Source organism: Centruroides sculpturatus, unplaced genomic scaffold (assembly GCF_000671375.1).
Source record: "Centruroides sculpturatus isolate CEXI.00-Female unplaced genomic scaffold, Cexi_2.0 scaffold1196, whole genome shotgun sequence".
NCBI lineage: Eukaryota > Metazoa > Arthropoda > Arachnida > Scorpiones > Buthidae > Centruroides > Centruroides sculpturatus.
In genome coordinates this window covers 251225-268109 of record NW_019385325.1, presented here as the reverse complement: position 1 = coordinate 268109, position 16885 = coordinate 251225, and the positions used below count along the sequence as shown (strand labels likewise).

The 16885-nt window shown below is 29.1% G+C and overlaps 1 protein-coding gene across 1 annotated transcript; it reads left to right on the top strand.

Annotated features, from left to right (window-relative positions):
- The first annotated feature begins 42 nt into the window (after positions 1 to 42).
- On the top strand, positions 43 to 3835 carry LOC111637668 (putative fatty acyl-CoA reductase CG5065). The gene is made up of 4 exons (XM_023383218.1): positions 43 to 1247; positions 1557 to 1686; positions 3391 to 3518; positions 3591 to 3835. Exons 1-4 carry the CDS (start codon positions 1057 to 1059, stop codon positions 3685 to 3687), a joined length of 546 nt encoding a protein of 181 aa, XP_023238986.1. The 5' UTR covers positions 43 to 1056; the 3' UTR covers positions 3688 to 3835.
- The last annotated feature ends 13050 nt before the right edge of the window (positions 3836 to 16885 follow it).

The following is a 16885-nucleotide window of genomic DNA, read 5'->3' as shown; positions in this document are numbered from 1 at the left end:
GGGTTTCAAATGAAATCAGGACTTTCATAATTCCCAATTTAGATAATTCATTTAACAGCTTTTCGGCTACAGATTATTAGTTACATTGTATTTTACTTTCAGTTTGTTTAACACTTCATGTCACAGTCATTAGCATATAAAATCAATCGCAATTCCAGAAATATTAGCATGCTTGTATCTAACTTTATATTTGTACAATCAATTTAACAGTTTTCTTTCAGTGTACATTTAACATCCTTAATTTAACTACTACAGAGAAACGAACACAACAATTCTGACTCATTTCTAATTACTTTGCATTCATTTTCGATGTGTAACTGTTTGTGGTTTTTCATTCATTCATTTCCTGTCATATACGTCGTGCTTTAAAAGCCTATTTTAAGAATCTATTTGATATTTTGGGGTGCAATAAAAGCTAAAATTATTTATTTTATCACTCTTTACAACTTTTTATTTTCCGAATTTCCGTTGTTTCTTTATTGTTCTATTTTCATTAGGAACCGAGATATCGTTTTTCTTTCCGATATTATTTGTATAAGGAAAGAAGACAATACATTACTAGTTGACTCACCTATACAGTACAGTAGTTGCATTGTCGTTTACCTCAATCTTGATAATGATAGATCCGCGATAGTTGCAAAACTTATTTTCACAATAATCGATTTAGAGACGATTGCTAGTATCAATTTTTATGCAATTTTTTAATAACTATGTGTAAGTCACAAGTAGAATTGTGCTATTACACATTAGAAACTTTTCAGTTCGATTTTTTCTACTTTTTGCATGTTCTTGGACTAAAAAACCTGTTATTTGACTAACGTTTTGGAATGGCGAAATTTTTAATGTTTTGAGAAAGCAGTAGATCTACACATATTGATTATTTTATTCATTAAATATTATTTTTATTTTACTGAAATTTTCTATTCCTCGAGGTAAAAATCACAAAATCTAAATTTTCAATTAATCTTATATGTTAAAATTGAAATTTATAGTTACTTCTTTTCTAGGTCACAAGATATCGAAGTATATAATTGTATATCAGGAACTATAAATCCCATGACTTGGTTCAAGTTTGTGGATAGCATGGAAAAACATGTATGGAACTATCCATCACAAAGAGTATTTATATATCCAGCTGGAGGATTTAAAAGGAATTATTTTTGGAATCGTCTTTGTGTTTTGTTAGAGCATCAGTTGCCAGCTACATTAGTAGACATGCTGCTAATTGTTATTGGAAAGAAACCGAGGTAAATGTTTGGAATGTTTATTTTCTAAAATAAGTTTATTACCTATTAATTCATATGCCTTTATGTCATTATATAAAATTAATTATTTATATGTCTACTAGGACAGATCGTATTATTAGGACTTATTATACTGTAGGACTTATTATTATTGTGGACAATAAAGATTCTTTTTCTGAATACGTTTCCTCATTTTGTATAACTTAGACACCAGTGTAATAAGTCCTAATAATACGATCTGTCCTAGTAGACATCTGAATAATCAGTCTATTGCTTACTTTATCAATTTCTTATGTGTCCTCTGCATTTTAGATTGATCAGCATTTACAAGAAACTACACAAGGCAATTGGAGTTTTGGAATATTTTTCTACTCGAGAATGGAAGTTCCATTCAATCAATATCAAAAATCTGATGAAAAAAATGTCGATGGAAGATAGAGAAGTATGAATTATTGTTTAATATTTTTAGAAAATGTTATGTAAATTTTAATGCTTTTAAAACGTGTTACAAAATTTCTGTATTTTATACAGTTGAGTATTTTGTTAAAATGGATAAAGTAATTAATATGACGAAGATTTAGAGTTATTAAAACTCAAAATGTTCATAATCAATCTCTAAAATTTATAAATGAATTTAAAAATAACTATTTAAACTAATATATAATATGGCGTTTCAGGTCCGTGTGTACTGTACATAATTTTCATAAAGTTTTAAAATCTGATTTTACTTATTGAGAAAAATAATATGAATATTTCTTCATTAAAATGTGTAAATGTTTTTTATAATATATCATATATTATGACTTAATACGTACGGTATTTATTAACTAAGATTTCTGAAATTTCTCGATTTCGGAGTTTCCAGCAACGGGAAAACGCCGTTGAGTATTTTCCGGAAATTACCGGGATTCGGGAATTTTTTTAGTTTTACTTTTAGTAGTTCTTAGAAACCGGAAGATATATATAAATAATGATTCGAATATATAATGTTAAAAGCTAAATAAATTTTATTCATAGAGTAAGTTGGGGTGAAATAGATCATGCTAAGCTTTTAGCTTCATATTTCTAGAAGTTTTTATTTTTGTGTTTTGTCTCTATGTGCCACTGATCCGTTGAAGTTTCTAGAAGTTAAGAACGAAAGTATTTGGTCGATATTCGCGTCAGTTTCGTCGAAAAAAGTTGTTTTGTGTCCGTGCATGAGCGATGACAATACATAAATACTTCTTAAATTATCGTCAGCACAAGCAATAAAACTGAAATATTATGCTTATGATTACAAGTAAAAACACAAATTTGTTATTAAGCAAAAGTAGAGACGATGGTAGGCCTAATGCGGCGGCAGTCAACAAATAAAATGTGTGTTTTTTTGTTTTTTTTTGGTATTGCATTGCAAAATTCTTAATTCTTAATTTCATATATTCTGGATTCTACAGAGAGAGCAATACTCTAAAATATCCGCTTGACATCAGGCGACTTAAAAACTATCATTTGATACTGTCGTGATACCAATATTAAAATTGGCAGAATTTTGAAGCGAATACCTTATCATTGTGGGATATCGGGTTTCAAATGAAATCAGGACTTTCATAATTCCCTTGAATGTGAATGAATTTCCTTGATGATAATAATTTATTACCTAAATGGATAAAACTGATGGATGATTACGTCTGATCAGAAGCAATTAAACTAATGGGATAGTGAAGATATAAAGATGAATTAGAGAAAATTAGTGTGAAATAAGTTAGGAGAGAATCGCTGCTTTCAAAAATTTTTTGTAAGTTATTAACTGCAGAATTGTTACACTATACTATACTATACTTATTCATGCTTTTTGTTTGGAATGTCGGGTTTACATATTAAAGTTTGTCTTTTTACCCTCCATAATTCATGTAAACAGTTCATTTGTTAATATATATAGTATTAAAAAATTCCACAGATTTGCGTGATTTTTTTATTTTTTAATTTTATTCTTTTCAAATACATAAATATAAATATGTAATATATAAATTAACATAACACGTACTATAAATATATAAAAGTAGCATTAATATGTAAATTATGCCTAAATTTTCGAAATTAGTGTAATTGTCTAACAAAATGGTTTCTAAAAATTCATCTAAAAACTAAATATTATATTTTCTTTCAGGATTTTAACTTTGATATTTCAGGAATGGATTGGGATGAGTATTTGAAAAATTATGTGATGGGAACAAGAAGATATCTGTTCAAAGAAGATGATTCTACTATCCCCGAATCTAGAAATCGTCTTAAAAAGTAAAAAAAAGTTTTAATTTAATAAACGCGTTAGAACTTATATATAATTAACTAATAAAACTTTATTTTTAGGAGATATTTTATCGGTTTAACAATTCAAACAGGAATCGTTTTGGGAGTGGCTCATTACCTGTCATCAAAACTTTTGTTCAGTGAACTATTCTCGTGATTATTTATTTGATAATAATAATAATATTAAATAAAGTCGAATTGTATTTGTGATTATTCAGGAACGAACTGAAATAAGGGTAGTTATCAATACTAATGCGAATTTGATTATTTAAAATTAACAAAAATTTAACAAATTGTTGAAAAATATTCATNTATGGTTTGGCAACAAAAAATTCTACGTATCTTCAAATTTTGGTCAAATATCTCTCTTTATAAAAAAATACCCCAAGAGAGAAAGAGGTGCTATACTACCTCTATAGACCCCGAGTGCAAGTTACTCGTGCGCCACCCTGGCAGCAAATATTTATATAACACATAGGAGAAAAATCCAAAGGGTTTCTTCTATATATGAACCCTTACCAAAGAAAAAAAAAAGGGGGGTTTTTTGTACAGAAAATCAAGTAAAAGTTTTTAATTTCAAATAAGAGAGGATAATTTTTATAAATTTCTGTAAAAAACGTTTTTAGAAATTTTGTTTATTTCTAGTATATACATCTATGTAAGCTTACCTTTAGATAAAACAATATATTCGAATAACGATTAATTTTTACAATTTGAAAGTATACAATAGAAATTTTATACGAAAAATTACAATAAGCTTACTATAGAGATTTTATTTTAATTGTAAATTATTGTGTAATCGTTTTTTAATTTTCAAATACTTTTTATATCAATAGAAATGTTATTTCCATTAGTAAGCATTTTTCATTTTAAATTCATGTTATATTAAAACTGTAAATTTTTACGATACTTCATTATTACTTTATCTTATGATTTCTGAAAATTTACAAGAGAATATTTAAAAATTTTTAAAGATATGTTTGTATACAATTCAATTGAAGAATTTTTATTATATAATTATGTATATAAAACACAATAAAGGAATCATGAATTCTGTAAGTGTATATTAAAAAATAAATATTAGTTTATCTTGTCTTGTTTCTATTCACAAGTGTCATTGCAATTTGAAGTTATTAAAAAATTATTCAGAGGAAAAAAGAAAATACATTTGATATTAAAAAATTTTGGTCTGTCTTACTGAAAATACAAAAGGTTTTCATCGTGTATTTATCAATAAGTTAAATTCAATTCTGCAAAAGTTTGAGTTTATTTTGTTTAGCTCAAGAATTTTATTCAGACTTTAATTTACGTAACGTATAAGTATATAATAATGAAGTACCCAGCGAATTAACGCATTGGTTTTTATGTTGTAAAATGCTTCGTTATAACATTACGAACAGTCATGACTTATAACTAAGCGAAGTCTCCCGTTATAAGTTTATGTTATAAAATAACGTGGTAACGACAGCCAATCGAAGTAATTCGTTTACTTATAATTTACAACAGACCAATAAAATGTACCGGTTAACAGAAATATTGGCATCCTTTGCTAAATATGGCGAGTATCAAGAAAAAGAGATTTTAACTTCTAATACTGAAAAAAAGTTAGAACAATTTATAGATTGTTTAATGATGTTTTTGAGGCTATTTCAAATGATGAAAATAAATTACGGAGGTTTGTGAATTCTGTATTAGGCTTATTTCAAGATATATTAAGGTAAGAATTTGACTATCTTACTTTAAGTATGATAATTAAATCAATAAAAATCGATATATATTGTATTTTTGGATTCAAATTTAATAGTTTCAGATTATCAAAGGAACATTAATTACTTGTAATGCTATATTTTGATAACGAGATTGTTGACGATGCTCAATGCTTCTCGACCACTGTTTGTTGCTGTAAGATCATAACGTTTCGCAAATTTCATAAACTTTTACCTAGAAGCTCATTTAAAAATGCATTTATGTATTTATTTAAAATCCATTATAAACAGTGATTTATATATTTCGCTAAATAAATAAAACCTAGAAACAATAAAATTTCGATTTTGACTAGAACGTATAGGAACCGTCGCCGTATTGAAAGTGTAAGCGTGCCTTCTATGACTTGCTTTTCTCAATAAATTTAAGAGATTTTAAAGTTTTCATTAAATTTAGTTATTTATTTAAGACTAGCAGACCCCGCCACGCGTTGTTGTGGCTCAAAATGTATCTATTATAAATTTATAAACTTCCCCCGTGGGAGAGAATTTTTCGAAAAATTTCTTCTTAGTGTACATTCTTTTGACGTACCCTATTAAAACGCAATCAAAAACGCAAAAACCCGCATCTAAAATAGTATAAATAGAAGCAGAGTTCTTTACCGTAAGCCTTAATCCTAACCATCTCCCTTCTGTGGGGTTGAATTTCGACATGTATATTATATAACAACACGTGCGTATTCGAATGCAGCGTTGTGTCAAAATTTCAAAGGAATCGGTAGGAACAAACGAACATTACATTTTTATTTATATAAATAGATAGAAGATGATCTGCTTTAGTTTATTTTCACAGAAAAGCAAACTTAGGGCGTCGTACTCGTAGCGCCATCTGTTGGACATAAAAGCTTTAACCTAGATTATATCTTTTAATTTACTTTATATGAATGTTTAACGGAATAATATACAGCCTATGTCCACCCTGAAGTTCCATTCTAAATATTGGTGAAAGAATTTTTGAAATTGGATGAGTAGTTTCGGAGATTACCTGCTGCATACAAGCTTACACACATACAAACATTACCTCTTTATAATATTAGTATAGATTACTAAAATAGCTTTAATTAGATTAATAACTAAATAAACCTGCGTACGAAAACGGTTTCACATAGATTATTACTATCAACATGAAATGTGAAATTGTAAATAATTGGAACTTATCCATGGTTTAATAATATTTACTAAAAGAAATTATTAAGGTATATTTTATTTACATATTTTTGCGATTATTTTTATTAGTTTTACTTGTTTTTAACGTAATTTAAAGTGCAAAATGTTACAAGTAAAAGATGATTTCTATCCACCATTATAAAATAAGTTACATATTGAGAAAATTTGAATGAAGTAACATTATCAGTAGAGTTATGATAAATCAAGAAAAAAACAAATTACTTAATCTAATAACATCCAAATTCAGAAAACCAATTTTTCTTTTTAAATGTAAAAGAAATATGATGTTTTTATGCTACTGGAAATGTTATAACTGCATTATCAGAACATTCAATGATTTGTCAATTGCTATATAATAAATAATAATTGGAATTATCGTGATATATTCATATACAAAAATGTTTATATTTTTGGTATCTTAAAATGATTTAAAGTTCGTTTATTAAGCCACATACTTAATTTACAAAATAAACATAATTGTCTTTGTTATTTCCATCTCAAACGGAAAGATAACTTTCTAAATTTCTTTAACACATATAAGAAAAAGCAAAAGAATGAAATCATCTTTGTTTAGAGAATATAATTTGTAATAGTAATTACAGTACTATTACAGAAATACAGTAGAACCTCGAAAACTCGGCTCTCGATAACCCGGCACTCCGGATAACTCGGCCACACCCTGGCAAGGCAAAAAAATCCTTAGTTAATTAATTTTCATTATAGACAGCTTTATAAAAGTATAAAAACTTTCATAAAGTATTTTTCTGAGGTCTGTCTTATCAGGTAAATTACTGTACACTGTGTATTCATTAATTTTCATTTTCATTAGTAAAGGCTCTATGCCTTCATAAAGGACGTACTTTTCCTTTGTTTAAGGATATTTGGGCAGTTTATTCTCTGTTGTATTCTCAAGCAAACAATACATACAAGTACAGTACAATATTTTCTGAGGAAACACGCATACTTATCCTTTTTTAACCACATTCCCGATAACCCGACATTTTCACAAGCTCGGCCACCCTTCGGTCCACATTAGGCCGAGTTTTCGAGGTTCTACTGTATAATTTTTTAATATATTTGTTTATTATTATTTAGTATTGATGCATTTTTCATGAATAATCAACCTATTTTTCAATAGAAACTTCCTTGATTGTTAAAATTTCGGTTAAATGAAATAATTTTTTTTAAAATTAAAAGATATAATTAAATACAAAATTTTTTGGTTATTATGTTTTTATTATATTTATTATATTTTTAAGCTAAAAATTGTAATTTTAATATTTAACGAAAAGAAAGTCATTATTAAAACATATAGTTTAAAATGATCTTATTATATATTAAAGACAAATATTACACAATAATGAGTATTTTAAATAGGTCTATTACAATCGTATAAAACTTATGTGTTTAACATAAATTTGCTTTAAATATTATATTTTCAAAGTGCTAAAACATTTTCGATAAGAAACTAATAAAAAATCTTGCATACGAAATCACCGATGACCATCCACATTCCTGAAGGCATCAAATAGACAAGTATCCCTACCAATAAGATATTGGTTGCTAATTCTATAGCGTACAGTCTGAAACAATAATTAATATAACAATTAGCATATTATTCGATTTATAATTTTTCTTTTTAACAATTTACAACGATAATTTATAGATGACATTATATACAAGTAATCTTGGTTAACGCGGTAGATAGCCAACGTTTCTTGAAAGTAGTAGTTAGTGCACTATCTACCTTCTCTAAACAAAAAATATAAATTTATTTATTTGTATTTATGTTTATAATTTTAATATTGTTTATATGTTTATATTTATGTTATGTTTATGTATACCGGTATACCGATTAAAATGTGTAGGCCTATATCCAAGCAAAAACATTTGAGATATAAAAATATTGCTCCATGTAAAAATATATGATAATTTGGATGACAGTTAAATTTTATTTCTTAGAAGTTTTTTTTTTGTAAAGATAAGCTTATCTTTACTTAAAAAAACAAATAAGAAAAAATTTGATTTTATTAATTCAAATTGTCATAATTTTTTACATCTCAAATTTTTTGCTTGGATATTGTGTTACTACTATCAAGACATTCGTTCCGATGCAATTCTATTCTGACAAGCGTGAAATTAAGCGATTAAAGAAGAATAGTTCTATGAGGAAACCCGTAATCTTTAACCTATCGACACGGAAGGTTCTCCAGCACCTCTCTGATAACGAAAAAGGCTTAAGCTGAAAATTTGAGCTTGAAGACAGTAATTTTTATCTAAAAGTGTCTGCTGTGCTGGATGAAGAAAAGAAGGAAATAGAGATTCTTTGGCAATTTTTGCATTTTTCAATTGCTTATACTTCGGCAACAGCTTTATATAAAACCCTGAAATTTTGCACACTACTTAAGAAAACAAGTATTTTTCGAACGAGATATTCAGACTTACTACAGGCGTTTGGACGGAAAAATCGACCCCAGAAAATCGGAAACTCTGATTGTGCTGTGATTTGAAAAAAATGTAGACTTATGAATTCCCACTGTCATCCGTCTGTCTGCTGTCTGCCTGTCCATCTTTAATCTCACGAACGGTGTTAGATAGATGAAAATCGTGACCGGATATGAAAACATAGGAGCAGGAGGTCCCGTTTAACTATATACAAACTTCTAGTTTGCACCGAACGTCACGTAATTTCAATTAAAATATTTTTTCCCTGAACGGAGTTAGGGCTGTTTCACACTATGACCGACTGGACCAATTCCAAATCGTGTTGCTATGGCAACAGCAGTCGACCGACCGATTGGTCGTTCCAGTCGGACAGATTTAAAAAGTTAAATATTTGTACTGTAGTCGGGTCGGAGCAGTCGGTGAGCTACAGCCAATAAGAGCTTCGAAATTATAACCAATCAGACTTTGGATATTTGAAAACCATCGAATTAATCAAACACAACTTTACATTATATATATTTCNTTTTTATTAAAAAGTAAACATGATTTTGAAAAACACTTCCGTTTTATTTAATTGTAATAATTAAGGATGTGACGAAAGTCAATTTTACTTTTTATTACAACTAAATTATTGTTTAATAATACTTGATTAATGGGTTTTTTAACTTTATTCTGATACAATTTTAATGTTCAATTATTTATAAGGAGTTAATATATATATGTATAATTGAACAATTAACAAAAATATAAGATTTTATTATATATATAATAAAGATATTAATTGAAAGTTTATTCATAAATAATTTTAATACATTAGAAATATATTTATTTATTTATTTTTGTGTTTTTTCAGAATAAAATGGTAAAAATACAATAATATTTTTATTTAATAGAAAAAAAATTTAAAATAATTTTATTATAATTTTAATTTTTTATTTACGTTTTTGTAGAAAAATAATAATAATCAAATATTAAATAATGGTAGTAAATATATATCTTCATCTGTCAAAAAGTCTCTTTTTTTAATTTTCATATATTTTGCTGCAAAAAATGGTAATGTTGAAGATGAAGATGATGATAAATAAATATAATAACATAGTTATTAGCTATTTATCACTGTCATTAGACTATTGTGATGACGTTTATTCGGTGAAGTTTAAAATAACGGAGATAAAATGAATTAATTTTTACATTTTAATTGCTATCTTTTCAAACAGTGCCCAAAATTTAAATTAAANCTAAATTTTTAATTTCTTTTGCTAAATCAATTATACTTTTAGTTGCATAAAAATTATTCATCAGAGTGTCCCTGAAATGAAATTATTAATTAACTTTTTTAAGAAAAGTAAACAAATCAAAATTATAATAAAAAATCGATAATTTATTTGTTAATCATAGTTCAATAACATAAGTGAAGAATGGAATTAAGTCTAATAGAAATTGCTTATGAAAAATCATAAAGAGCCACTTTAGAAAATTGTTCTCTTATCTCTTGCCGTTTAGCTAAGTATCAATTAAAATGAATAGATTTCATATATCAAATAGAAAATTTAACCAAATTTCTAAAGTAACAAAACTCATTTTTGATATTAAAAATGTATTTAATTTGAACACTTTGCAATGTTTACGCCTCAATTTGTTCAGCGAATCAAAAACAGTTTTAATGCAATTTTTCCGTTATGATGTTTTTAATAATAGGTAACTTATTAATGTTAACTTTTTGATAATGTTCTAATCCATATGTAATGCATTTTATGCCAACATTTTATAATAGAGAAAGTGATAAAACATTGTAAATAATTTTTATTTCTACATGATATCGAAGTAGACTGCAATCGATTTTTAACAGGCAAAGTTTAATTTAATAAATAAAAGTTTTAATGTTTTTATATTTCAGTACAAACTGAAATTAAAAATCTGAAATATGTTATAATATTGATATAATGCGGCTCGATACAACGCAAAATCGCTGATAACGCGATCAAAAGCTAAGTTATAATTCATACAACTCTAATTCTGCATCCGAAAAATAAGATTATCACATCTTCCTTATCTGTTATAGTGAAAAATATATAAATTCGCATAATGCAGATTCGCTTTTATCGTGGACCAGATTTTTGGATTCCATCGCTCGTGTTATATCGGATCTGTAGTGTAATTAAAATAAAATGTAATCATGAGAATACTTTTGTTCACAAAATTAAATCACAATATTTTTAATTTTGTAGACAAGTATTAAATAATCTACTTTCATTTTACTTCATATTCAAGAAAATAATCTTACTTCAAATTAACGTCAAATCTTATTAATGCACCCAAATGGAATATGATGGATACTCGATCGATTAAGAGCTTGCGATGACAGGGTAATAATCCTAGTTTTTCATGCTTCAGATCTCCAGGGATAAATTCAATTTTGTCCATAAATTTGATATTATTCTCTCTCAATCTGCTAAATAACTTCAAAGTAAATGAAGAAAATCTATTAAAAACATGAAAAATTCTTCAAATTTTATAGAATTTTATATTACCTTGTTTTCTATAAATTCTTTCAGTCTTTCTGTGGGTTCTTTTTGTTTTTTCGTTCTTACCAAAACATATATTTTACTCAGATCACTGCATGATCGCAACAATTTTTCTATTAAAACCTGTTATTAAATAATTCAGTAATTTGACTGAACATTAAAATATTTAATTAGAAAATTAAAATTAAAAAAATATATCATCAAACAAATAAATCATTAGACTTATTGAGTTGTTGGAATTATTAATATATTATCAATTAAAGTCAAATATTCCTTATACGATATTGTAAAGTTAAAATTGAAATTGAGAAGAAACACAGTACAGCGAAACATCGGTTTAATGGGACACTGGGTCCGAATCCGGAAAAATAATATGTCTATTGATGTATTATCACCTCAATTAAAAGAGACTGCTTTTTCTGGGAACAGTATACAATAATACTCTACGTTTTTTATTCTCTAATACGTCTCTTAGTATAGTTTTTATTAGGACTCTTAAGAGCACTAAGAGTCCCAATTTTTGTACACTCATCTTGGATTCGGCCAGACACAAAATGAGGAGGGTGGATGGTGACGTACTGAGCCTGACATATCAGGGAGTGATTGCTCCCCGAAAAATTCATAGAAATTCTTTGCGTTCAAGTTTTTCGCAATTTCAAATAATAATAACGATTATTCTGAAGAACTCGGCTTCTACTTTACTATTTTAGATGCGGGTTTTTGGCATTTTTGCGAGAAATCGGACATATTTTTAGACCCATCAAAAAATTTTCTAATTAGCCTCGGAAGAGGGTGACCTAATTTTTGCACCCGGTGAAAACGGGTAAGATCGGCTATATAATTATAAAGGTTATCTTACGTAAGAATTTATCACACCGAATGACCAATCTAACACATTTTTAAAACTTTTTATTCTTCTATTGCTATATACAGTTTAAAAAACTTTTAAAATGTGTTAAATTGGGCACTCGATGTGATAAACCCTTACTTAAGGTAACCTTTGTANAGAGCTTCGAAATTATAACCAATCAGACTTTGGATATTTGAAAACCATCGAATTAATCAAACACAACTTTACATTATATATATTTCTAATTTATTTAAATTTTCCCTCGTACCTCATTTCTTTCATAACTGCTTAAATCTTATATGGGAACACAAATGACTTTAATTTAATATATAGGCCTATATTAAAAAACATTATCAACATAATGAGAAAAGATGGTATTATTTAGACTTTTCGGAAGAATTTATAAACGAAGTAAGATAATTTCCGCAAAGTTCAACCAAGTAGATTACAAAAATATTTTTAAATTTAGAAAAATATAAAACGATTTTTAACACCCGTTCCGATTGGTCCTTACGAATCGGCCATCGACATATAATCATACTCAATGTGAATGCTTCTATTACTAGTCGGTCTGATTATAGGATCGGACGGGTCAGACCAATCGGTCCAGTCGGTCATAGTGTGAAACAGCCCTTAGATAGATAACCGGCACGACTCCATTGCTAACAGAAAAAGTACGATTTACAGGGGCAAGACCGCCACTAAAAGAATTGAGAACATTTTAACGAAAAGTTACTGCCCCGGCATTGTGACAATGTCACAATAAATAATTGCTCGTTAGGATTAGTTTGGTTTATTTCGCTATGGCAACCCCTGACAGATCAGCCAAGGGGATGCATCCCAGGAAGACTTTTGTGAGAAGCTGAACTCAATTTAGATGTGTTACTAATGTAAAGAAAACTCGAAAAACTCTACGTGGGATGTACGACCAGAGCCGTAACTAGGATTTTAGACGCCTATGGCCAAGAATAAAAATGGCGCCTTTTTAATTTTTATTATTAAAAATAATAAATTTTTTTTTAAAAAAATGCTGCTATTGTAAAAAATTATCTAATGCCATTTAAATACTATATAAATATAAATATAAAAATTTTTGTGTTATTAATTTCGAATACATATTATTACGAAACCTTCTCCTTGGCGCCTATTGCGGAGCCACATTGGCCATACCTTAGTTACGGCTCTGTGTACGACATTGCCTAAGTTAGAAGAATTTGAACGTCACTGCCGAGTTTCGTAGCAATTCGTCAAACGGCCTATGATTGTATAGCGAACAAACAAACAAACATAGTCATTTATATATATATAGATAGTCAGTGACTTTTTCTCTTTGCGCAGCGACACTGACAAGACTCTCAATATCTATTGAGAGCCGCTGCCGGATGGAAGCAGATTAAGGAAGCTGCAAAGTCACAGAAGTTTGGAAATCACAAAATTTCATTCCAAAGTAAATAGAAATAACTGACATTTCATTGAGTATTCTCTATCTATCTGAAAAACGAAAGAATTTTGAAAACCTTCAATAAACAAGAATTGAGATCCTGGAAAGGGCGTGCTAAGTAATTTATCCAGTGTATAGGCAATAATATTGCTAAAAAGCTTCTTAGAGAAAAATCTTAACAATTGAACAAGAACAATGAAGAATTGGAGCATTCTTTGGTTGTTAGAACAATTCACTTCGCCATCTGGTGGGCATTATTAAACTTATCATCATATATTTTCGGTTTAGATTCATGCATTTCGGATATAGTGAACTCCGTAAAACACGCTTCCCTAGACCACGACGATAATAATTGGGAATAATATCCATACAAAACTCTTAATTTTGTTGTTCAGAGGTATATGTTTTCTTCTTCAACTTCTAGGCGCAGGTTTAAACTTGTATAAATTTTTATATAATACGGTTTCTTATAATGCGGAACATATTCCCTGCGTTGTACAGGACTCCGCTGTAGTTGTGTATTTGTTTTGATTATATTGTTCTTTGTCGTTCGTTTTTTTATAATACAGTACTTTTGTTATCAGTTACTTACGACTATAAGGAGTAAATTTTCTTCCCTTATATAAAACTAAACTTTTGTAAGTTTTGTATAGTAATTTTATGAGTTCATTGTTTTAGTATTAATACTACCGTATCATTATTTACAAATAAGAATATCTTATGTGATGAGCTATCTATCTACATAAATTCAATTCGTTCGGTTACTTTTCAGGTGTACAGATATGCGATGAGCCTTATCGGCGATGAAATGCCTAAAGGAAAATCACAATTTTCATGAAACCCGTTCTAAATCAAAAATCAAACGTCTCTCTGGAGGGGTTGAGTTTAATGGACTACCATTAAACTCAACCCCTCACTCCTCTTTGATTTCATCCTATTCCCGAACTCCCAAACTTTTTGAAAGATCTGGACAAATTTTAAACAGTTACTCTCTACTACACTCCAAAAAATATACGCTACTTTAAAACTCGGATCCTCACTTCATTCACTGATTTCATTCATCACAAATTGCAAAACCCTTGACTGATTTGCACCAAATTTTCTAAATTAGCCTACTGCTTCTGGTAAGGATTTTCCTGTAATTTTTCATGGTCGCTTTGTCCCGGATGTGTAGGTTCCTGTTCCTCACCTTCCCGCTCGTCTACATTGTGGGTCTGGCTGAACACATGATCAGTATGGAAAAAAGCCTTTAATTAATGCCCACAGGAAGGAGATTTTAATATATATACAGGGTGTATCAGAATGACATTTTAAAAATTTGGGGGATTGTAGAGGATGAAATTTTGAACGTTTTGATATAAGGAACCCATAGCCGGAAATGTGATATAAAGTTTCTACAGCGGTAGGAAGTGCTTGACCGCCCTTCACTTTGGTAGCTACCCTCCTGTCCATTGACGTCATGTTATTGTTCTTGACTTCTTCCTCTGAGCTTATGTAAAGTCCCTTGTGTACTCAACACCTGTAGGAACAGTTCATGAGATTACGGAGCGCATCTTTACAACATTTAATACCATCAGAGGGGAGCGTGACATCTTACAGAAAGTCGGACAAAACATGGTGCGGGTTTGTCGTTGGTTCATCATCGTTGCACATTGTGTAACGAAGTTGGTGGTCATAACATTGAGCATTTACTCTAAAGTAGTGCAGCCACTGATTCGATGTACAGTTTGATTGTACTCTACTGTTTTGCCAATAAAACTTGTCATAAATACTGTATTCTGCTGTTTCATTCAGCATACCGACTGCAAAGTGCAAAGTGGTCTAGAAACTTTATATCACATTTCCGGCTATGGGTTCCTTATATCAAAACGTTTCATCCTCTACAATCCCCCAAATCTTTAAAAGGTCATTCTGATACACCCTGTATAGCTTATATATTGAGAAATTCCAAAATAAGGCTACTCCTCCAACCAACTCAGTACTGGAAGTTGAGCATTAAGTCATGAAAAGTTCTATTCGCTGTAGTTACAATAATACAATGTGATGAACCTTTACTTTTAAAAACTTGTGACTTAATAAATTATATTAAGCTATTTCGTTTACAACTGTGGTTTGGGCTTTAACAAAGTACTTACAGTACATAATAGCAAATAATGATGTAACTTACTGAAAGCAAACACTTCACACTTTTTAGTCACTATTGAGTCCATGTATATTTGTCACTAGAAGATAATTCTTTTAGCAGTATTAACTTTTTAACTTTTAAACTTTTATTAACTTCGAACAATTTTTAACTTTTTAAACAATTCACTATTGTACATAAAATAAGCGATTACTTCCATGAATGTAGAACAGAGGTCACCAAACTACGGTCCACAAGATCAGTTCATCCGGCCAGTTGACGCACTGTGCCACAAATGAGCTAAAATACGAGGGAAGTCCTATATTAAAGGTACAGGCCAAAATTACACTAACATTTATAATTAAAGAAAGTGATTACGAGCTTGCTGCAGCCTTCGTGTTTGTGTATTGGTAAATAAATATGTTGGTTGTCTTTATTTTTTGTATTCAGTGTGCTGTATTGAACAAAATAGTTATACGGCCCACGCTCGTCATTCTCTCAGTTATCTCGCCCGCTGTGAAAAAAGTTTGGTAACCCCTGATATAGGAGAATAAACTGTAGATTACTATAAACCGTAAACAAAAGCTAATGCTACACGTTGTCCAGAAGTGACCAAAAACCGAAGCTGGCTACTAATAAAAATCGGAACCTAAACCGAAATCTAAATCGGAACCGAAATCTAAATCGGAACCGAAACCGTAAAAAGGAATTCGCAAAATTGTATGCGTGAGTAATTTTTATACCCAGAATAATGATGTGTTTGCATAAATGAGGATATGTGGTAACCAAGACTTCGAGTTATCAAGGGTTAACTAGATATTAATTCCGAATTTTACACGATACTCAAAATTTAGAAATCGGTAATTATGAAACAATGAAACTAAAAAATTAAGTAGCTTATAAATTTATATTTCCTAAAATCCCGAAGTACTAGGTCTGTAGGTAAATCCGTACTAAGTACGAGGTTATGAAGCTAATATTTTATATCGTAGATGCTATTTTAAACTTTACTTTTTGATAAATAATTAGTAAAAATACACAA

Bases quoted from the DNA above. Each gene is read 5' to 3' on its own strand.
- LOC111637668 (XM_023383218.1), top strand. From the start codon at position 1,057: ATGACTTGGTTCAAGTTTGTGGATAGCATGGAAAAACATGTATGGAAC. The intron at 1,248-1,556 runs GTAAATGTTTGG...TCTGCATTTTAG, and splicing joins GTTATTGGAAAGAAACCGAG to ATTGATCAGCATTTACAAGA. The intron at 3,519-3,590 runs GTAAAAAAAAGT...CTTTATTTTTAG, and splicing joins TCTAGAAATCGTCTTAAAAA to GAGATATTTTATCGGTTTAA.